The sequence below is a fragment of the Bos indicus x Bos taurus genome, chromosome 21, assembly GCF_003369695.1.
Source record: "Bos indicus x Bos taurus breed Angus x Brahman F1 hybrid chromosome 21, Bos_hybrid_MaternalHap_v2.0, whole genome shotgun sequence".
Classification (NCBI taxonomy): domain Eukaryota; kingdom Metazoa; phylum Chordata; class Mammalia; order Artiodactyla; family Bovidae; genus Bos; species Bos indicus x Bos taurus.
The window spans coordinates 28163823-28187089 of NC_040096.1; the positions used below are offsets into that span (position 1 = coordinate 28163823).

The following is a 23267-nucleotide window of genomic DNA, read 5'->3' on the forward strand; positions in this document are numbered from 1 at the left end:
GGTACGCCTCCCTTGGTTTTTTCCACGGCAGCATCTTACAAAACTACAGTGTGATATCACAGCCAGGAAGGACGATGACACAGTCAATGCTCAGAACACCTCCATGAGCACAGGATCCACCCTCCCTACCCACGTTGCCCTTTACAGACACACTCACCTTTCTCTCCCACTCAACCTCCCTTTCCAGACCCCTGTCAACCACGAGTCTGATCTCTGTTTTTATACTTTTGTCATTTCAAGGCTAGGATACAACTGGAAGCATAAAACTTGTGACTTTTCACAACTGAGTTTTTTCACTCAGCTTGATTCCCTCAAGATTCATTCAAGTTGTTCCAGGCATCAATAGTTCATCCCTGTAGGACTTTACTGGAAAGCCAGTAGAGGAAAGGGATGGGAAGGGTGAGGGGGAGTAAGGAGGATCACAGGAACCAGGAGCCCTTATTTTTGTTCACGGCAAAACCATCCATGCCATTGTTGCTGTTGTTTAGTTGCTATGTCCTATCCAATTCTTCAAATCCTGAAAGATGATGCTGTGAAAGTGCTGCACTCAATATGCCAGCAAATTTGGAAAACTCAGCAGTGGCCACAGGACTGGAAAAGGTCAGTTTTCATTCCAATCCCAAAGAAAGGCAATGCCAAAGAATGCTCAAACTACTGCACAATTGTACTCATCTCATATGCTAGTAAAGTAATGCTCAAAATTCTCCAAGCCAGGCTTCAGCAATACGTGAACCGTGAACTTCCTGATGTTCAAGCTGGCTTTAGAAAGGGCAGAGGAACCAGAGATCAAATTGCCAATATCCGCTGGATCATGGAGAAAGCAAGAGAATTCCAGAAAAACATCTATTCTGCTTTATTGACTATGCCAAAGCCTTTGACTGTGTGGATCACAATAAACTGTGGAAAATTCTGAAAGAGATGGGAATCCCAGACCACCTGACCTGTCTCTTGAGAAATCTATATGCAGGTCAGGAAGCAACAGTTAGAACTGGACATGGAACAACAGACTGGTTCCAAATAGGAAAAGGAGTACGTCAAGGCTGTATACTGTCACCCTACTTATTTAACTTCTATGCAGAGTACATCATGAGAAACACTGGACTGGAAGAAACACAAGCTGGAATTAAGATTGCCGGGAGAAATATCAATAACCTCAGATATGCAGATGACACCTCCCTTACGGCAGAAAGTAAAGAGGAACTAAAAAGCCTCTTGATGAAAGTGAAAGGAGAGTGAAAAAGTTGGCTTAAAGCTCAAAATTCAGAAAACGAAGATCATAGCATCCGGTCCCATCACTTCACGGGAAATAGATGGGGAAACAGTGGAAACCGTGTCAGACTTTATTTTTCTGGGCTCCAAAATCACTGCAGATGGTGACTGCAGCCATGAAATTAAAAGACACTTACTCCTTGGAAGGAAAGTTATGACCAACCTAGATAGCAGATTCAAAAGCAGAGACATTACTTTGCCAACAAAGTTCTGTCTAGTCAAGGCTATGGTTTTTCCTGTGGTCATGTATGGATGTGAGAGTTGGACTGTGAATAAGGCTGAGCACCAAAGAATTGATGCTTTTGAACTGTGGTGTTGGAGAAGACTCTTGAGAGTCCCTTGGACTGCAAGGAGATCCAACCAGTCCATTCTGAAGGAGATCAGCCCTGGGATTTCTTTGGAGGGAATGATACTGAAGCTGAAACTCCAGTACTTTGGCTACCTCATGCGAAGAGTTGACTTATTGGAAAAGACTCTGATGCTGGGAGGGATTGGGGGCAGGAGGAGAAGGGGACAACAGAGGATGAGATGGCTGGATGGCATCACTGACTCAATGGACGTGAGTCTGAGTGAACTCCAGGAGTTGGTGATGGACAGGGAGGCCTGGCATGCTGCGATTCATGGGGTCGAGAAGAGTTGGACATGACTGAGCGACTGAACTGAACTGAACTGATCCAATTCTTTGTGATCCCATGGACTGTAGCCCGCCAGGCTCCTCTGTCCATGGGGTTTTCCACACAAGGATACTGGAGTGGGTTGCCATTTCCTTCTCCAGGTGGTGCTACTAGTAAAAAACAAAGCAAAAAAAAAACCTCGTCTGCCAATGCAGGAGACTTAATAGACATGGGTTCAATCCCTGGGTCTGGAAAATCCCCTGGAGTAGGAAATTGCAACCCTCTGGAGTATTCTTGCCTGGAGAATCCCATGACAGAGGAGCTTGGTGGGTTACAGTCCGTGGGGTCACAAAGAGTCAGACACGACTGAGGTGACATAGCAGAGCACACAGAGCACACAATTGATTATGTTCATTAGAAGGACTGATGTCGAAGCTCCAATACTTTGGCCACATGATGCGTAGAGCCAACTCACTGGAAAAGACCCTGATGCTGGGAAAGATTGAGGGCAGGAGCAGAAGGGGACAACAGAGGGTGAGATGGTTGGATGGCATCACTGACTCAATGGGCATGAATTTGAGCAAACTCGGGGAGATAGTGGAGGACAAGGAAGCCAGGACTGCTGCAGTTCATGAGGTTGCAAGGAATTAGACACAACTTAGTGACCAAACAACAAATTGTTGGTTTATCAATTTTCTAAGAATCTTTTTTGAAAGGAACTGAACATAAATTAGAGTGAATATACTTTAATTTTGGTGATTCAGAAGGTATCAATAACCATTTTCTCGCTGGACTTCAGCTTGTTCTGAGTGTTTGCATCCACTGTCCTGGGGCTAAGCCATGGTCCTGGGTAGCATGCCTATGTGTCCACTGCAGATGGTAGTGGGAGCTGGCCAACAATCTCTGATCCACTGTAATGACCTGCATGACTTTGGGAAGCTGTCTCATTTCACTGTGCCTGAGTGTCCTCATCTGTAAAATGGAATAACAGGGCTTCCCTGGTGGCTCAGTGGTAAAGAATCCACCTGCCAATACAGGAGACATGGGTTTGATCCCTAATTCAGGAAGATTCCATATGCCGTGGGGGCAACTAAGCCCTTCGCCACAACTACTAAGCCTGTGCTCTAGGGCCTGGAAGCCGCCAACTACTGAAGCCCCTACGCCCTTTAGCCTGTGTTCTACAACAAGAGAAGCTACCGCAATGAGAAGTCTGAGCTCCACAACTAGAAAGTAGCCCCTACTCACTGCAGCTAGAGAAAAACCCAAGCAGCAACGAAGACCCAGCACAGTCAAAATAAATAAATAAATAAATGGAATAGCAATACCCACCTATCTCAGGGCTGTGAGGGTGAAATTAGTTCGCAAACATGAAGGGCTCAGAGCAAGGCTCAGCACACAGTGAGGTTCAATAAGCACCATCTACGATCCTATGACGGATGGCCAGTCACCTGGGGACTTTCATCTGCTCACAAACACTGGAGGATGAATTCAGTAAAGGGCTTTGAGGCCTCATCCACAAATGCTTAAGGAAAACAGCTGCAGAAATGACTGGTTGCCCACTCCAGAATGCCCTTCTCTGGCCTAAACAAATTCTATATCATTGCTCCTACTGTTCAACTGAGGAGAGAAAAAAATTCTGATGTCCACACACCTTTTACTGCTCTGCTGTTGCTCTGCCTCTGGAAGGTTCTGTCCACTTGTTTGAGTGACCGTAGTTTGATTAAAGCTCAGGAATATAAAGAATGAAGTCAAAAAGAAGGAAGAGGCACTCAGGCAATACACACAGAAGTAATTTAAATGCTCTTATTAGCCTTTAGCCACCTAGGGACTTAGGTACTATTTATAATAAGAAGTAAAATTTCCAATCTGCATTTAACTTATATTAAAACATTTCTGCATGTGCTCAGACTAGACAGTGTTCCTTAAACGCCTTCTAGGATCTGTTCAAAGATAAATGGAGGCACACAGAAGTTTGTGAGAGTTTTGAATATATAAATATTTGGATTGAGGAGCCACAAGTGGCATCACCAACTCAATGGACATGAGTTTGAGCAAACTCTGGGAGATAGTGGAGGACAGGGAAGCTGCAGTCCATGGGGCTGCGAAGAGTTGGACACGACTGAGCGACTGAACAACAGCAAGGTGGCTTCCATGAATGAGGCAGGAAGAGGGTGAGAAGCAGAGAAGGATATGATGGATAGGGGACTTGGTGATTAACAGGAGGGAGTAAAGGAGAAAAAAGTCACCCCCATGGCCTAAGCAGGGGCAGCTGTTCCGAGATGGGCAGGCCGCATGGGGTGTGGAACTGTTGGGAACAGTGAGGAAGAACTCAGTGGGGTCCACTGAGTCTGAGAGGGCTGCGGTTCTCTGCGTGGAGGGAGCTCAGTGGGTCTGGGCTGGACTCTGGGACATGGGCGTGGCCAGTGCAGGGGTGGGGACACCACCAGGGAGGCAGCTGAACTTGCCCAGCAAGGGTGTGCTCGGCCAGGAGAGATGAGAGTCTGAATCAGAACCCAGAAAATGAAGTGAAAGTGTTAGATGTTCAGCCATGTCAGATTCTTTGTGACCCTGTGGACTATAGCCCATCAGGCTCTTCTGTCCATGGGATTCTCCAGGCAAGATACTGGAGTGGGTTGCCATTCCCTTCTCCAGGGATCTTCTCGACTCAGGGATTGAACCCAGGTCTCCTGCACTGCAGGCAGATTCTTAACCATCTGAGCCACCAGGAGAAGCCCTGAGAACCCACAGCTGGGTCCTAATTCTGGAGCAGAAAGAGTCTATAAAGAAGATCTAGATGAGGATGAACAGAGAGAAGGGAAACCAGGGAGGTGGGCATATAAATGGGCAAATGCACCAGTGCAGGAGGTTTCCACACCCCTGGCCCAACACGCCCAGCAGACAATGAGTGACGACAGGGACGAGCCAAACCCCACACCATGTCTCACAGATGTGTGCCAGAACCTGGACTCACAAGATGTGTGGGGCTTTAACAAAACTTGCTTGCAAACTTGGATGCAAAGCAAAGGTCAACAAACTAACACTAAGACACAGGCGTATGGGGTTATCCAACCACAGTGCAGTTACGTTTGCTGTGAATGACAGGAAAACAACTGATTAAGCCCTTTCTACCTCTGCAAATTCACAACACACAGTGGAATAACTCAGGGATTAAAAAGTGAATCATAATGAAAATGAGAGATCCTTGGAACCACATAAAACATAAAACTTGTGCTGGCTCAGTCATGTCTGACTCTTTGTGACCCCATGGACTGTAGCCCACTAGGTTCCTCTGTCCATCGAATTCTCCAGGCAAGAATACTGGAATTGCTGTTTCCTTCTCCAGGGGATCTTCCTGACCCAGGGATTGAACTAGAGTCTTCTGCATTGGCAGATGAATTCTTTACCACTGTACATGGAAGCCTGTGGGTACATATACATAAACATTTATATATTAAATTAAATATATATTAAAGAGTCAAATTTTAGCAAATGCTGCATCTATTAAGTATACATGCATGTATTTGTACATACTCATATGTGTATGTATATGTATGTATACACAAATATATAAATACACATACATTTTAGCATACACACATCTCAATAGATGTAGCATTTTTGCTAAAGTTTAAGACTCTTTAATGGTAAATTCTAAGCAAAACAGTAATAAAATGGGATTCCCTAAACCTGGAAAATACTATTTAGTCCCAGAAAATTTCAATAAACATTATTCCTAATTATTGAATACACTTCCTTTAAAATCAGGAAGGAATAAAACAGATAAACAACAAGGACCTAATGTATAGCACAGGAAACTACACTCAACATCTTGTAATAACCGATAGTGGTTGAAAGAATCTGAGTCACTTTGCTGTACACTTGAAACTACATTGTACACAACATTGTAATTTACATTACACAACATTGTAAATAAACTATACCTCAATAAAAATAAAGTAAAATAAATCAGGAAGAAAACAAGATGTCTGGTTCAAGCCCTATTCAATACTGTGCTGAAGAGTCCTTGTCAGTTTGGGAAGATAGGAAAAATGAAGAAAAATCAATAAGCAACAAAAAGACTGGAAAGGAAGAAGCATACTGCCATTATTCCCAGATAAGGTAACCCACTAAATAGAAAACCCCAAGCAATCTATGGGCAAACTGTCAGAGTAAATGGAGTTATTAGTAACTGGATGCATGACCAATGAACAGAAGTAAATGTGTTTCTCTATACAAACATTTTAAAATCAGAAAATGTTCTTCAAAAAACTCTACTTTTCCTGTAGTGGGACAAAACTATATGACATCTAGGAATGTATCTAACAAAAATCATACCAATTTTATTGAAAAACACGACAGAAGGATACATAAATGGAAAGATACACCAAAAATGGCCATTCTCAGACAACTAACCTAAAAATACAATGCAGTTACAAATGAATGGCTTCATGTGTCTAAGACAGAGAGAGAAATGGGGAAGGGGGAGGGCAGGGGAGAGTCCACAAAGGACAGAGAAGAGCCAAGATCATTTTGAGAAGAAAAAAGGGGGGCTGATCCTACCAAACACACACTTAATAAAGAAAAAGCATTTAATATAATGTGCTATTGACAATGAGTCAAGCCATACACCAACACAGAAGAAAAGAGACCCCAGAAATAAATGTTTTTAGATACAGATACTCAATATATAACCACATGACTAAATGACCACTAACCTGAGCTGTAACAGCAGATGATGATCTATCAGTGAAAAACAAAACTAGGTCGTATCTCACGCCACATGCATAACTAAGACCCAGGTGGATAAAAACTAAACATGAAAAGCAAAGTTTTAAAGCTTGTGGGAAAAAAATCCAGGAAGTTTATCTGACCTCAGGATGGGAAAATATTTCTTAAATGCAATATAGAAAGGACACTTCCAACAGGAAATGAATCTGACTGCACTGAAACTGAAAACTTGTCTCTGAAAAACGACATCCAAAATGAAACGAAATGACATCCCAAACAAAACTGAATGACAAGTCCCAGAGTGCATGAGATTTTTATGACTAAGGTCATTGTTTAGAACAGAGAACCCCACAGGAAGACAGACAAAACAGATGATTCACTGATGAGAAACACAAATGGCCAATACATTGACGATACAAGACAAGTCAAGAAGAATCTATGGCAAGAACTCTTGGCAAGGATGTGACTGAAGCAAAGGTACCTCTTCCACCGGCCGTGAGAATATTACCTCTTAGTAGAGAAATGGGATGTTTTGTAAAAGGGAAGATGGACCCTCCTTACATCCTGGCCTGTGTGCCTGCTGAAAAGACACAGCATGTGAGCCCAGGCTGATGACTGCATGACTAATCATTCTAGCACTGTTAAAATAGGCTTCCCTGGTGGCTCAGTGGTACAGAATCTGCCTGCCAATGCAGGAGACGTAGGTTTGATCCCTGGGTTGGGATGATCCCCTGGAGAAGGGAATGGCAATCCACTCCAGTATTCTTGCCTGGAAAATTCTATGGACAGAGACTCGCAGGTGACAGTCTATGGGGATGCAAAGAGTTGGACACGACTGAGCGACTCACACACTTACACAAGTAAATCAACTATACTTCAAAAAAACAAACAAACAAACTATACTTCAACAAAAAAATAAAAATAATAAATAAATAAGTAAATAAAAAGGTCGTGCAAAGCAGGTCACAAAGGATGGCCCCCAGAAAAGCCACACTGGGGTCAAGTATAGGTATCACTCCTCCACTGAGTCGTCTCTCTGGCAGGAATTCTGCTCCCTCAGTCAAGATTCTGTCCTGTGGCCCCTCTAATCTTGGGCCTCTCTGCAAGGGCCTGGGGACAGTAAGGCCCTCCAGACAGTTATGCTCAGCTCAGCCATGGTCATCTTCTCCTTTCCTTGAGCTTCTATAACCAGTGTGTGTTGATTTCTGAATGAAGTCAGATCCCTAAATGCATCTCTGAACGCCTGCACGGGCCTGTCTCCATCTTTCTGGCCTTGCTTTCACGTCTTTCTTCACCCACAACTCATCCGTCACATGGACATTTAACAGCTTGAGGTACTGACGTATGACAGACGAATGACAGAGTGAGCATATTTTAAACACAGAATCCAATGAGTTTTGACACATGTGCACACCTGCATAGCCACCACCGTGATCAAGGGAGAGAATTTACCCATGGCCCCAGGATTACTTCCGGCTCCTTTGTTACAAGTAATTCTCTACCTTCACATTCCCTTCTGCCGGTTTTACATGTTCTTTCAAATGGCCTCATCATTCAATTATTATTGAAACATTTCCCATCCTACATACTTTCCTCTTAATGCCCTCTTCCCCTCAGCATATCGGTGCCAATTCAGAGCTCTGAACATAACTAAGTGCTTTAGACACAACCTTCGGTCTCAAGGAGTGGACTCTGCGCCGTCTCCTCCAGGTTGTGTATGCAAAACCACAACCTGCTCTCTGCCCCCCACTCAAGGCAATGGGGCCCCTCTGAAGCCCCTAGTTTGTCTGGGGAGTAGAGTGAAGGTCAGGTCTTTTATTATTTATCCTGGGACCACCCCAGCAAGCCCTCTTCATGATCCTCCTCTTCCCAGACCCTGACATGGAGCCTCGAAAGATCCCACAGTCAAGGGCAGAGGGCTGGGGACTACCTGCTGTAGGTCCTTATCTGAATGTGCCAAAAGCTGGGGGGTCCTCGTGTGAGGGGCCCACCCATGTGGCCCAGCACTCAAGCCCTGCAGGCTCCGCCCCCCCACCACCCCAGCTAACAGAAAGACAACTTTCATCAGCTACATCACAGCGCATTCCCCAGCGATGGCTTCAGGGTATCCACTTGGGGAGGGTCCAGGGCAGCGGTCTGGAAGGAAGAGGGGTGCATCTTGAAGCTGTGTTTGCTGAGCATGTTGCCTTAGACCTTAAAAATGTCCACTGTCAGGACATCCCTGGTGATCCAGGGTTAGGACTCCATGCTTCCACTGCAGGGGGCTGTCCTAGCCTGAGGACTGGAGAAACACTGAGTGATGGAGAGGGGCTCATTCATCCAGGCGAAGGCTTGACCCTCCACCCTTCCCCACTGGGAGGAGGGGTTCCGCCTGTGGGTGAACTGCAGCATCAGCTCTTCCCTGATGTCCAGCCGGCTGCCCACCCTGACCATTCTGGACTTGTCAGCCTTCACACTCCGTCACAAAATATCAATGTTCACTTATTCTCAGGGGCATTTTTATTTCTTCAGCATGGTTAAAAACATACTCAAGATTAAACAATGAGTCTATTTTTCAGGCCCCTAGGTTTTTAGGAAATTGTCTTGCTGGATTTCTTTTTTTTTTTTTTTCTCCTTTAACTTCCTTAGAGACAAAGAAAAGAATCTTCAAGAGAAGTAAACTTATAAACTCAATAATTGATTGATTCCTGGAAAGTTTTATTTCCTTATCCATTGATAAGGTTTCTTTGGATAATTTGTTTTACTACAGTTCCATAAATTAAACCAGATACTTGAAGCGAACAAACAAACAAAAAAAGATCTTTACCTCTATTTTCAATTAGAATTACATCATTATAATATAACTGTAATGATAACTCGGGATATAGCAAAGAATAAAGTTGGGATGGATATACTATCAACCCATGATGATTCATATTCTATCAGTTATGATTCCAATTTTTGTAACCTTTTAAAACTTCTGTTAATATTGATCAGAAAAGATGTCACAATCTTGTGTTGGGTTTGACTTGGCAAAGACCACCATTAACCTACCAAAACATCTTTTTATCATTTATTTTGTCACTAGACATTATTAGGAAGTGAAAGAAAATGAGAGTGTTAGTTGTGTCCGACTCTTTGTGACCCCATGGACTGTAGCCCATCAGGCTCCTCTGTTTGTGGAATTCTCCCTGTGATCTGGGGTTTAGACGTGGTAGGAAAGCTTCAAAGAGACCCAGGGAGCAGGGGGGTTTCAGAGCCTCCAAACCCTCAAGAACAATCTGAGGGAACAGAGAAGCAGCATTGCCATCATCTTCCGGGCTCCAGAGATATTCCTCATCAGACTGGAAGAAGAATCGAGGACCACACTCCTTGTGACACAGGGCAGGTGCTGGGGGCCAGGTCCCTTCACATCGGGCCTCAGGAACCTCCTCTCTCTCTGTGGCCACTGCTCTTTTTGCCAGCCAGTTTCCCAGAGCATGGGAATTCACAGAGAGTTCCCCTGACAGACTGGTCACCATTTCCGGCATCTGAAATGCCTCCTACAGTGGACCCACCACAGGCCCCTGTTCCAGAGAGTGACACTGCCGTCTGTGCCCGCCAGGTGTTAGGTGGTCCTCCAGAGCGTCCAAACCCCCACATACTGTGTCCTCCATACACATACTACAGAGCCCCTATTGTACAATGTAGCGTTAGTGGTAAAGAACCTGCCTGCCAATGCAGGAGACGCCAAGAGACTCAGGTTCGATTTCTGGATTGAGAAGATCCCCTGGAAGAGGGATGGCAATCCACTCCAGTATTCTTGCCTGGAGAATCCCATGGACAGAGGAGCCTGGTGGGCTACAGTCTGTGAGGTCGCAAGGAGTCAGACATGACTGAAGTAACTTAGCATGCATGTGCCATAGGACCACCATCAAGGGCTCCTTGCACTGTAGCCTTATTTTTCAGAAAAAGTTTAGCAGTTTAGTTTCAGGGAAAAGAGGAAAAGAATTGGGTTCGTTGTTCAGATGCGTGTGTAAGTGGCCAATTTTGATTTTCAGGAGCAGGAAAAACTTGTAGGGAGAAAAAGAAAGAAGTGATATAAACAATTTTCCATGCCATTAAAGAAAAATCAGATGCTGTACATAAGAATAGACTTCCATGGGAAACTGTAACATTTCTTGCTCCAAATATCTTTAAAAAGGCAAAATAAGTACCCATCTGTTCTCTGATGGTATAATAGCAAAAATGTTGGCTCAGCCATAAAAAAGAACGAAATAATGCCATTTGCAGCAACATGGATGCAACTAGAGACGATCATCCTAAGTAAGTCAGAAAGAGAAAGACAAATACCAAATGATACCACTTACACGTAGAATCTAAAATATGGCACAAATGAACATATCTGTGACTCAAAGACATAGAAAACACACTTGTGGTTGCCAAAGGGAAGGGGAAGGATTGGGAGTTTGGGTTTAGCAGATGCAAACTATTATATATAGGATGGATAAACAACAAGGTCCTATTGTATAGCACGGGGAGCTATACTCAATATCCTATGATAAACCATAATGGAAAAGAATATGAAAAAGAATGTACCTATAACTAAGTCAATTGGCTGTACAGCAGAAATTAAACACAACACTGTAAGTCAACTAGAGTTCAATAAAATCAAACGCTGGAACAGCAGTGACACACGTCATATCAATATTTGTGTCGACCTCTTTCAACCATTCAGCAGTGCTTCACAGAGGTCGGAGGCAGAAAGTGAAATGGTTAAAATGGAAAATTCAAAAAACAAAACCTTTAAAGTGGAAATTTCTAACTGTTTAAGGGGCTTCCCTGGTGGCTCAGATGGTAAAGAATCTGCCTGCAGAGCAGGAGACTTGGGTTTGATCCCTGGGTCAGGAAGATTCCTTGGAGGAGGAAATGGCAACCCACTCCAGTATTCTTGCCTGAAGAATCCCATGGACAGAAGAGCCTGGTGGGCTACAATCCATGGGGTTGCACAGAGTTGGACATGACTGAGTGACTTTCACTAACTGTTTACAATGCTCTCCAGAAAGATGTCCCCTGTTGCATGTGCCCAGCTGCAGGGACCAAGAACTGAAAGGAACACGGTTAAAAGAACATTCCCAGGAGAAATCTCAGGGATGGAGTGGGAGGCAGGAGCGAGTGAAGCCTGGGTCACCTTCAAGGTCAGTCGCACGGCGTTGCAGTCCTCGCGCAGCGGGTTCAGCTTCAGCGTCTCCCCGAGGTTGCTGCAGCCGGACACCTGATGCTGGGTCTCGCAGCAGACACATACCTCCACACTGTCGAACTTTATCTGGACAGGGGAACACAGACAGAGCTCAAGGTTAGAACCTGGCGTGTGGTTCCTAACAATAAGGAACATGGGACAAGCATCCTATCTCATTTTCTTTACATAATAAAGTCAAGATGAATTTTTTAACAGACAAAACTCACCAGAAATACCATTAGGAATTATTTAAAATTCCTATTTTCAAAAGCAATTAATAAAAAAATAAAATATAAGAAACCTAAGCTATAAAGTTAGGATTTCCCAGGTGGTGCAGTGGTAAAGAACCCACCTGCCAATGCAGGAAACGTGTGTTTGATCCCTGGGTCAGGAAGATTCCCCCGGAGGAGGAAATGGCAACCCAGTCCAGTATTCTTGCCTGAAGAATCCCATAGACAGAGGAGCCTGGTGGGCCACAGTCCATAGGGTTGCAAAGAGTCAGACACAACTGAAGTAACTTACCACACGTGCACTCACATAGTAGAGATTAAAAGAATATGGGTAGCTCTGCAGCCATAAATTTTCAAATCTAGAGGACACAGATAATTTCCTAGCAAAATACAAGCTATGATACCTAGTCCATAAGTAAACCTAAAGACCAATAACCATAAAAGAGACTCAGTTCAGTTCAGTTCAGTCGCTCAGTCGTGTCCGACTCTTTGTGACCCCATAAATTAAAGTACGCCAGGCCTCCTTGTCCATCACCAACTCCTGGAGTTCACTCAAACTCATGTCCATCGAGTCGGTGATGCCATCCAGCCATCTAATCCTCTGTCATCCCCTTCTCCTCCTGCCCCCAATCCCTCCCAGCATCAGAGTCTTTTCCAATCAGTCAACTCTTCGCATGAGGTGGCCAAAGTAAAAGATATTAGAAAGTCCAAAATGGTATTTCAGGCTGAGTTTGCTACTGCTATTGCTAAGTCACTTCAGTCGTGTCCGACTCTGTGTGACCCCATAGACGGCAGCCCACCAGGCTCCCCTGTCCCTGGGATTCTCCAGGCAAGAACAATGGAGTGGGTTGCCATTTCCTTCTCCAAGGCATGAAAGTGGAAAGTGAAAGTGAAGTCGCTCAGTCGTGTCCAACTCTTAGCGACCCCATGGACTGTAGCCTACCAGGCTCCTCCATCCATGGGATTTTCCAGGGAAGAGTTCTGGAGTAGGGTGCCATTGCCTTCTCAGAGGCTGAGTTTGCTCTGACCTTTAATGAAAAGATTATTCCTATGTTTTAAAACAATTTCAGAGCAAGAGATAAAGAAGAAAATACCACAGTTACCTTATAAAGCTAGTTTAACCTTACCCACAATTCTGAAAAGGAAAAACAAAAGCTCCCCACTCCTACCACAAACCAAAAGGTCAGCTTCTCCTTTCAAACATGAAAATATTCTAAGCAAAACAGTGGCTCCTTGAATCCAAAGCTGTATTAAAGGAATTATATTCCACTGCTGTACTAAAAAGTATTGAATGCAAACTATACAGCCCAAGTCTAAATGCCTACAAGAAAGGGAATTTATAGATTCATAAAACAAAAGAGTCCAGGGTTCGGAATTCATGCATGGTGGCAAGCAGGTACTGAAATGTTCTCAGCGCTTTCTCAGTCTCCACCGGCCCTTTCCTTAGGGTTGGCTGTATGCTCAGAAGGAATCTCCTAAAAATACATCTGGAAGCTTAGCAGCCTTAGTGGTCAGTGTGTGCGTTCTAAATGCTATAGCCCCAGGCCTGGCTGGCCGTGCAGCACAAAGGAGAGAGGAAAACTTAGTTCTGTTAAACATCATGTATTTACTTGTTCCCAAAACCTAGGTTACCCTGAAAAATATCCAAGTTTCATTTTAGAAATAGGATTCTGGAACAGTGGTAAATCAATCAAGAAAATCTGTTCCAGGGACAAATCAAAGGAGAAAAATCATACAATCTTATAAATAGATCTCAAAAAACTAGTGCCTCAAATTTAGCAGGCATTCATGGTAAAAACTCTCAGTCACTTTCAAGAATAGGAGAAAATGACTTAAATCTGATAAGGCTTTTACCCGGCAAATATCAAAAGCAAATACCATTTTAAAAATATTTATTTGTTTTGAAGGACTGCACCGGGCCTTTGTTGCTGTGCACAGGGTTCCTTCGGTAGTTGTGATACATAGGCTTAGCTGCCCCACAGCCTGTGGAATCTTCCCGGACCAGAGATCGAACCTGTGTCACCTGCACTGGTAGGTGGATTAACCACTGGACCACCAGGGAAATCCACAAATACCATTTTAACTGGAGAAATATGAAGGCAATTCCACTAAGATCAGGAATAACACAGAGGAATGACACCCGTGGCCACAATTCTGCATTGTTTTAGGAGAGCTTGCTAATTTAAAGATAAGAAATGACTGCAAACTGTGTAAATACTGGAGAAGATAGAACTGTCTTTCCAAACGCGATCAAATATCTAAAAACAATCTAAGAGACTACACTAAAAATGATGGCAATTAAGAGTATTTGTTCAAAGAAAACCCAGAAGAAATGCCCCATGTAAGTGATTTAAACAATCTTGAGGGCATGACTTTCTGAGTCTGCTTATGAGTCTATCCACAACTCTACTCTTTTTCCATCTAACAAACACTTTACTTGTTTCACTAAAGAGTATTTGTTGCATTGATTATAATAAATATGATACTGTGCTGTGCTTAGTTGCTCAGTCCTGTCTGACTCTCTGTGACCTCATTGGCTGTAGCCCACCAGGCTCCTCTGTCCATGGGTATTCTCCAGGCAAGAATATTGGAGTGGGTTGCCATGCCCTCCTCCAGGGGATCTTCCCAACCCAGGGATCAAACCCAGGTCTCCTGCATTGCAGGTGGATTCTTTACCGTCTGAGTCACCAGGGAATATCAAGAATGCTGGAGTGGGTAGCCTATCCCTTCTCCAGGGGATCTTCCCAACCCAGGAATTGAACTGGGGGTTCCTGCATTGCAGGCAGATTCTTTACCAGCTGAGCTACCCAGGAAGCCCAAATATGATACTATTAATAACCAATTAAAAATAAAAATGGCAAAAATATTCTATTTAAAGTAACAATAACAAGTAAAAGATAAGAGATTAAACATGGAAATTTAATGATATGTGAAGCTATGTATAAAATGCTATTAAATGGCAAAAACTCAGGTACAGGAGATGTAGGTCATTCTATCTGGCACCCATACCATGGAGCCCTCCTCCCAGACTGGAGAATCTTTTTGTGAATCTTCCACTTTTCCCAGAAAGGCTTCCCTGGCCAGCACTCCAGAGAGAGAGCAGGCAGGTGTCCCAGGCTCCACCTGTAGGACATGATACCTCTACAGGGCACTCTAAGTGGAAGCTTGGGGCGTGCACTGAACTGGCTCCACCCTGGCTCTGTAAGTAGCAGACATGAACCACTTCCAGAAGGGCAGGAGCTGGGCTCTGGGGGCAGCATCCAGAGCCCATGGTCAGCATGGTCAGACACAAGCCCAGGGCTGACGACAGGGTCACTCCCAACAGCAGCTCCTCAGTATGATTTGGAACACTGCTCCCTTCCTGGCTTTGTAGCCCCCAAATCTGATTTCTGGCCATCCTGGAGACTGAGCTTTAGGGGGTCCCATAATAACTCCTTCAGATGGATAACAGCTCCAGTTGTTTCTTTGAAACTCAGAACTGGGACTGACACATACGGCCTGAATCCGTGGAGGGCATGGTTGGCTCCCACGTGGAAATCTGTGACATCTCCGAAATGCTGGCCCTTGCCAGAGATGCACAGATGGCTCAGCGGTAAAGAATCTGCCTGCCAATGCAGGAGATGCAGGTTCAATCCCTGGGTTGGAAAGATCCCCTGGGGAAGGAAATGGCAACCCACCGAAGTATTCTTGCCTCAAGAATCTCATGGACAGAGGAGTCTGGCGGACTAGAGTCCTTGGGGTTGCAAAGAGTTGGACACGACTGAGCACTCACCCACTCTGGAATCCAAACTGAGTCCCAGGGGGTCGATGTGCAAAAGCGTTTTAAAGACTATTTGGAATAATAAACATTCAAGAATTAAGCCCCCAAACTGGGAAAGAATGGTAACCTGAGAAGTAGATGTCTTAACACACTAGAGCTCAGCTGAGGACATCTAGGTGGCTTGAAATAGCTGCCATCTCTTTCAAATGCTCAACTGGACTGAGGTCCCTGGTCTCCCTCACCTACTGATGACTCTGGTAAAGATTCCAAGACCTAGAGAGAAAAGTCTAGTTGGAACAGCTTGGCTGAGCAACAATGATGCACACATCGGGGCGGAGGTAAGCTGCCCCCAAGAACACAGGACAAATATCCTTCCAAAAGCTGCTCTGGCTTAGAGTCCAATCAACCCATAAGAGTAAGCCATAGGGTCTTCCTTGGTGGTCCAGTGGCTGAGAATCTGCCTGCAAATCAGGGGACACAGATCCAATCCCTGGTGAGGGAACTAAAATCCCACATCCTTTGGGACAATTAAGCCTGCAAGCCACAACTACTGAAGCCCATGCACACTCTAGAGCTGTGCTCCCCAACAAGAAGCCACTGCAATGAGAAGCCTGTGCACCACAACTAGAGAGTAGCCTGTTTGCTGAAACTAGAGAAAGCCTAGGCAGCAACAAAGACCTAGTGCAGCCAAAAATAAATAAATAAATACATTTAAAATGAAGCCATAAGGAAGGCACCAAGCGGGTGTCTTCCTTTCTCCTTCCCGTGGAAACATACTGGCCCTGAGCTCCCCCTGAAGCTGGCACGTGCCACAACACTCAAGCAGGGGTCAACGCCTGGGGCTCCACTGAGTCCTTGAGCTCTTAGCAGCACCAGGACAAAGTCTGGCTTTCCTGAGCGAGCCTGTGTCCCCACAGCTCAAAAGCCTTGAGGAATGATTGCATATGACCACGGCCCCACCTTGGCATTGACTCCGAGGCTGCTAACGTAAATGGCTACACAGCTTTCTGGGGAGGGAGAAGAGAGAGACTGGGTTTGGGGGGGTGCAGTAGAAGGATGGTTCAGCACATTGAGTGACCCGTTATCAACCTCAGGGGATGACATTAATCTCGTCCGTTACTTCACTGAGGCTGTGATTAATTCTGAGACAAATTCTGGAAGCCTTCTGATGAGGTCCGTGACCTCGGCGTCTTGGTGTGCGGGGGCTGGCAGATTTATCTCAGGATGTCCCTCCGTGCTCGGGTCACTGGGACCCACGTGATAGAGCTTTGCGGTGATTTCGCATGAATCTCTTTGCAACACTGAAAAGCCAGCCTGGCCCCGAACCCCTCTAATTAATGGCCTGTCAGCCTGACAGGGAGGAGAAAGGGCCCAATGGAAAGGGAGGGCCCAGGGGCCCGTGTGTACAATGCTCCTGCCATGCCCAGCCTGACACTGAGTGGGGTGGGGGTCCTCAAGGCTGGGTTTGACCAGTTTTCCTCCAGCACCTGTGGCTTCAAACAGGTCAGGACCCTGAAAGTTCCCCCTAGGCTTGTTCTTCTAATGTTGTTGTTGTTCAGTTGCTGTCATGTCCGGCTCTTTACAACTCCATTGACTGCAGCATGCCAGGCTTCCCTGTCCTTCACTTTCTACAGGAGTTTGCTCAAACTGGTGTCCAGCCACCTCATCCTCTGTCATCTCCTTCTCCTCCTGTCCTTAATTTTTCCCAGCGTCAAGCTCTTTTCCAACGACTCGGCTCTTTGCACCAGATGGCCAAAGTACTTGAGCTTCAGCTTCAGCATCAGTCCTTGAGTTCTTCCCAATTCATTAAAATTTAAATTTTCATCTTTAAACTGACAGATTTTTTGTCCTCATATTGCTTTCATGATGCTGCTTTCCTCTGTCAAGGAAGCTTGACAGTGATGGTGGACCAATGTTTCTGAATCCCACTTTGCACATAATTAAGTGCGCTGGAACACAGGCGTGCTGCTGATGACAGCAAAACGCTGCTCTGTTCTCTGGTTCTCACTGCACTTTAGAACATGCATCACAGGGTCAATGGGGAACATCCACTAACAAAACTTCCTTAAAACCCAAAGTCTGTTGAGGAGCTAAGGTTTTGTGTGTTTTTTAAAATTGTGTGTGTGTATAAAGCATCTAAGGCAAACAATATCTAATTCCAGAAGATAGAAATTTTATTATAAAAATCATACAATGAAGCTTTTAAACCTTTCCCTGACCTTTCAGGGAAAACTAGGACCTGCTTTTTATTCAAATCATCAGACATTTCACCTTTATTTTGGTCTTGATTTCATCACAGTCTATCTGTTTGCTAATTTAGCTGTTGTCTCTACAACAGATGCTCAAATTATTTGTGGAATAATAAATCTAACAGAGGGCACAGCCTTTACATTTTTCATCACATGAGTGCCAATGCGAGAGAGACAGGCAGAGACAGACAGAAACAGAGAGACAGAGAGAGATAGAGAGTGACAGAGACAGGGTGAGACAGAGAGAAAGACAGAGACAGACAGAGATAGAGTGTGACAGAGACAAAGAGACAGACAGGGAGATACAGAAGGGGGAGAGAGAGACAGAAGCAGAGAAAAAGAGACAAAGAGACAGACACAGAGAGAGAGACAGAGCTAGAAGGAGAGAGAGCACTAATCTGCAAGTGGAGAATCTGAAGGGGCCATTGTAACCTTCCTGTCAGGGAGCCAGTTGTCCCCATAGGACATGGCAACAATTTCTGCCATCCTAGGAGTCTTTACAAGATCTTTTTGTTCAAATGACACTTTCAAGGGCGGCAGAAGTTGATAAATTATGAATGTTCACAGCAGCCTCCCTGCTGATCAGGGAAACGAGGCTGCTGGTCTTGAGATGTTCCCACCACAGGAGAGGCCTGGAGCCAGCTGGACCGCGGGGGTGGGGACTTCATCTCCTCCCTGCCTTTTGTTAACAATGCAGAAGTGTGTTTTGGGGGCCAGACTCTGAGAAGTCATTAGTTAGCATCGTAATCAACGCAGAGCCTGACTTGGCCTGCAGAAGCAGACAGAGGGCGGAACACGGTTAACAGGAACACAAGGCACATTTAGCATTTCTGTTCCACAGAGACCCAAGTGAGGATGTTTGGAATAACAGAAACATCATAAAGAACTAAAATGAGGTTCTGTGGCCAAATTAACTGAGGGAAATAGTGGTTTAGAAAATGAAACAGGGGCTTTGCTGGTGGCTCAGTGCTAAGTTCAATCCCTGGTCTGGGAAGATCCCACATGCCATGGAGCAACTCAGCCCATGCACCACAACTACTGAGCCTGTGCTCTGCAACAAGAGAAACTGCAGCAATGAGAAGCCCGTGCACTGCAACTAGAGAATAACCCCCATTCGCAGAAACTAGAGAAAGCCCAGCAACGAAGACCCAGCACAACCAAAATATAAATAAATTATATTTAAAAACAAAACAAAAATGAAACGGCCTCTCTCCTGCGTGGCTTCTCAGTCTGTCAGTCTTTCCCTGCTTGTCACCACCACATGGCAGGGGACCAGGGACCCGGGTTGCCTGCATTCCTGTTCTCCCTCCCTCCACCTCCCTCCTTCTTTCTAAAATAACATCCGTCACATCGTCCACACCAAACGCTCCCAAGAGCCATCGGGAGAAAAGGGGAAGAAGGAGTGGAGGGGCTGCTTTCCCTCCTGGGCCCCAGCTGTGGGGGCGACCACAGGGCGGTGGGGCTCCCCCAGGCTCAGCCCCCAACCCGGGATTGCTGTGCTTCCAGACACAAATGCCTGTCAGCTTGTGTTGGTTCATTCTTTGAGCGTAACGAACCATCCATCAAGAAGAGCCTTTTCATTGTTTTCTGGTCTCTAGTCCAATATAAGGGCATGTGACCTTCAGTGGTGACCTTCAGAGTTACAAAAAAGTCCTGCTCAGGGCCCCGCCGTGCTTCTCTGGGTGAAACTGGAAGCTCCCGTCAGCAGCAGAGCCCCGGTGAGTCCTTAAGGAATGACTTCTGTTCATTGTTTCAGTGGTGTGAACACACCAGAGACAGGGGTAGAGATAAAATATATGTGGGGGGCAGATAAGAACCAAGATGGGATGGGAGGATGTGAGCAGGGCACCTGGACACTGATTTTTCAAATTTCATTTTAATCTTGGGGTGGGGGCAAGGGGGAGAGGAGACTCACCTAGTGTGAGGGTGAAATTGGGGAATGGCACATTACAATTTCAGTTTCTGGCTTTGCTTGAAGTTTCCCAGGGCTCCCAAGGCTCCTGGGTCCTGGGCTGGAGTGAGCTTGCTTCTGGCTTCATCCTCAGTCGCTGGGGGTGAGGGATGTGTTTTCTCCTTTTTGTGAGGTGAGGGGCCCTCCCCTCTGCTCTCCATCTGCTACAGCCAGACTCCTCACCTGGCACCTTGGTGCCCATGCCCTTGGTCTTGGCGAGCTCTCTGCTTTGACAGGGGGCATCTCATGGGCTCTGGGGGATGCGGTCACCAGAGTGACTGGTGCTCCCATCAGGTGAGTCACTAACACCCTCGAGAATCGGTCAGTTTCAAGCACTGTTTTTCCTTCTAGAGAGCACGTTTCTAGCAGGTATTGGTGTCATTCTTCTGTGGCTCAGTCGTGTCCAACTCTTTGCAATCCCATTGGCTGCAGCACAGCAGGCTTCCCTGTCCTTCACCATCTCCCAGACTTTGCTCAAATTCATGTCCACTGAGTTAGTGATGCCATCCAACTATCTCATCCTCTGTCACCCTCTTCTCCTCCTGCCCTCACTCTTTCCCAGCATCAGGGTCTTTTCCAATGACTCGGCTCTTCACATCAGCTGACCACAGTATTGGAGTTTCAATTCAGCATCAGTCCTTCCAATGAATATTCAGGGTTGATTTCCTTTAGGATTGACTGGTTTGATCTCCTTGCTGTCCAAGGGACTCTAAAGAGTCTTCCCCAGCACAACAGTTTGAAAGCATCAATTCTAGCAGATATTAGAGGTCTGCTAACTGCAACACTGGCTGAGCTGGCCTGGCTGCAGCCGGTGCCCCTGGGGCCAGGGTGAGGGGTGGGGGACAGAAGGGTCACCTGGGAGGCCGGCCCTGGAGCACATGGACCTCAGCTCCCTGCCAGGCCAGCCCCCTCCATCCGAGGGCACATGCTCTGGAGATGGTGTGGCTGACATACTGGGGAGGATGCAAGAGGGGTTCATCACAGCTGATGCCTGCCCCTCCCAGCTCCCTCCCTGCCCTGTTCCCTGACACTTAAGCAACCCCAGCTCAGAAGACAGAAGGGTCCACACAGGAGAAGTTTACATTGTGTTGATACTTGGGGGTCTCCTGGGGAGTGCTGGGTGATGGACCAGGGTCCCCATTGTCAGGACAGACATGGTTAAGCTCCCAGGAAATGCAGCAAGTCTGCTGCATTTCCATGAGTGGTCCTGGGAGGCAGGGCAGTGAATCAATCTTGCCCACGGCTTTCACTCAGATCTAGGTATAGGAATGAGGCAACATGATCCAGTGGTGGCTGGAGACTGGAGGGATGTGAAAAGGTCCCCAAGTGTCCCAGCCATGAAGTCACATGAACAGAACCATGAGAAGACAGTGCCAGGCAGGTGTCAAGTCCAGTGGGAAGAAATCCCTGGGTCAGAGTCCTTCCAAGTCCACGGAGACTGGGGGCACACAGCCAGGACTGAGATGGCTAGCTCTGTGCACTGCACACCCCTGGGCTTCCCGCTCTCAAACTCCAGTTACCCTTAGACCTGGTCTCTGCTGCTCCCATCCCAGAAACCCCCCACTCCTGCTCTCCAGCATCACTCAGGCCCCAGCCCACCTGTCACCTGCTCAGAGAAGACTGGGCTACCTCCACACACCAGACTGCTCCTTTTCTTGTAGTCCTTCCTGTTACCTGTCTCTTCTGTTTGCTCCTCTGTCACCCACCTCTCTGCCTATAATGTGAGCCACACAGAGGATACAGAGTCAGGACTCATTTGAGTTGTCACAGCACCCAGGACATTTCAGACATGGGGCTCTGCATCTGTGTTTCTGTGAAAATATATTATCCAATGAATATAAGAGGAAATGGACACAGGACAGGTGAGTATTTATATGGAACCACTGTCGGCTGGGCTTCCCTGGTGGCTCAGTGGCAAAGAATCCACCTGCCAGTGCAGGAGATGTGGGTTTAATCCCTGGGTCAGGAAGATCACCTGGAGAAGGAAGTGGCAATCTACTTCAGTATTCTTGCCTGGGAAATCCCCTGGACAGAGGAGCCTGGCGGGCTACAGACCATGGGGTCACAAATGAATCAGATACAACTTAGTGACTCAACAACAACTGTTGGCTTACTTTAAACATATCAGTTCTTGTTTTGCTGAGAATTTCTTCTTTGCTGGGGAACTTTGGGATTTGGACTTGACTTTCAAATTGCTGTGTTAGCCATGACATCCGTTTGCTGATGATAATGACAAATTCACATGCAGATGAACTAAAAAAGAATTGTTACTCTAGAGGGGACAATTCTGTGTCATCATGACAAACTGCAAAGAACAGTCCAATACCAAATTTCTTGTGAAGCCAAGAGAGGCTGAGACTCTTCTTGACCCATGATTAGTAGAATAAAATCTATAGCTCTCAGCAACAATGGAAACCTGGAAGGAGATTGTGGCTGAGGAGACCCTGAGTGGACCTGTGTACTTTCAGCTAAGTTTTCTTTCATCTTTAAAGCCGCACATTTCCAACAACCCCAGCCGAAGGCCGCATCCTCTCCTCATTTACTATTCATCATGATGAAGCTGAATCAGGGTTGCCCTGGTTACGGTGGAGCTCCTCTGAGGTCTGTGGCTTTGTAATTAGTGTTGGCTTGGTTACTGGGTGCTTTCAATTTTGAGATTAGAGTGCTAGTAATAAATGTGGCTAGAAGCATCATGAAAAAATTCTAACAGGCTCTGGGAAGAATAAAATAGTCATAGAATCAAGGTCCTCCAAAATGGACCACTGAGGATCTCAAGCTGTGGTCCTGATAAACCTAGTAATGAGAAATAAAATGGTAGAGGCTTCCCAGGTGGCTCAGTAGTAAAGTACCCACCTGCCAATGCAGAGACACAGGTTCAATCCCTGGGCTGGGAAGATCCCATGGAGGGATGGCAACCCACTGTATTATTCTTGACTGGAGAATTCCATGGACAGAGGAGCCTGGGAGGCTGCAGTCCATGGGGTAGCAAAAGAGTTGGACACAACTTGAGAGACTGAGAATGCAAAAATAACAGAAAACTTTTTACACACTGCTATATTTAAAATGAATAACCACAAAGACCTACTGTATAGCACATGGAACTCTGCTCAATGTTATGTGCCAGCCTGGATGGAAGTGGGGGTAGTCTGGGGGAGAACGGATACATGTATGTGTATGGCTGAGTCCCTTTGCTGTCCACCTGAAACTATCACAACATTGTTAACTGGCTATACCACGATACAAAATGTTTCCGATGTTAAAAAAAAAAT

At 45.8% G+C, this 23267-nt stretch overlaps 1 protein-coding gene across 1 annotated transcript in view; it reads right to left on the reverse strand.

The window, feature by feature from the left end:
• Positions 1-23267, reverse strand: part of FAM189A1 (family with sequence similarity 189 member A1) — a 241266-nt gene that overhangs the window by 24659 nt on the left and 193340 nt on the right. Inside the window, exon 4 of the mRNA XM_027520849.1 lies at positions 11761-11895. Within this exon, the coding sequence (XP_027376650.1) occupies positions 11761-11895 (135 nt within the window). The remainder of the gene's footprint in view (positions 1-11760; positions 11896-23267) is intronic.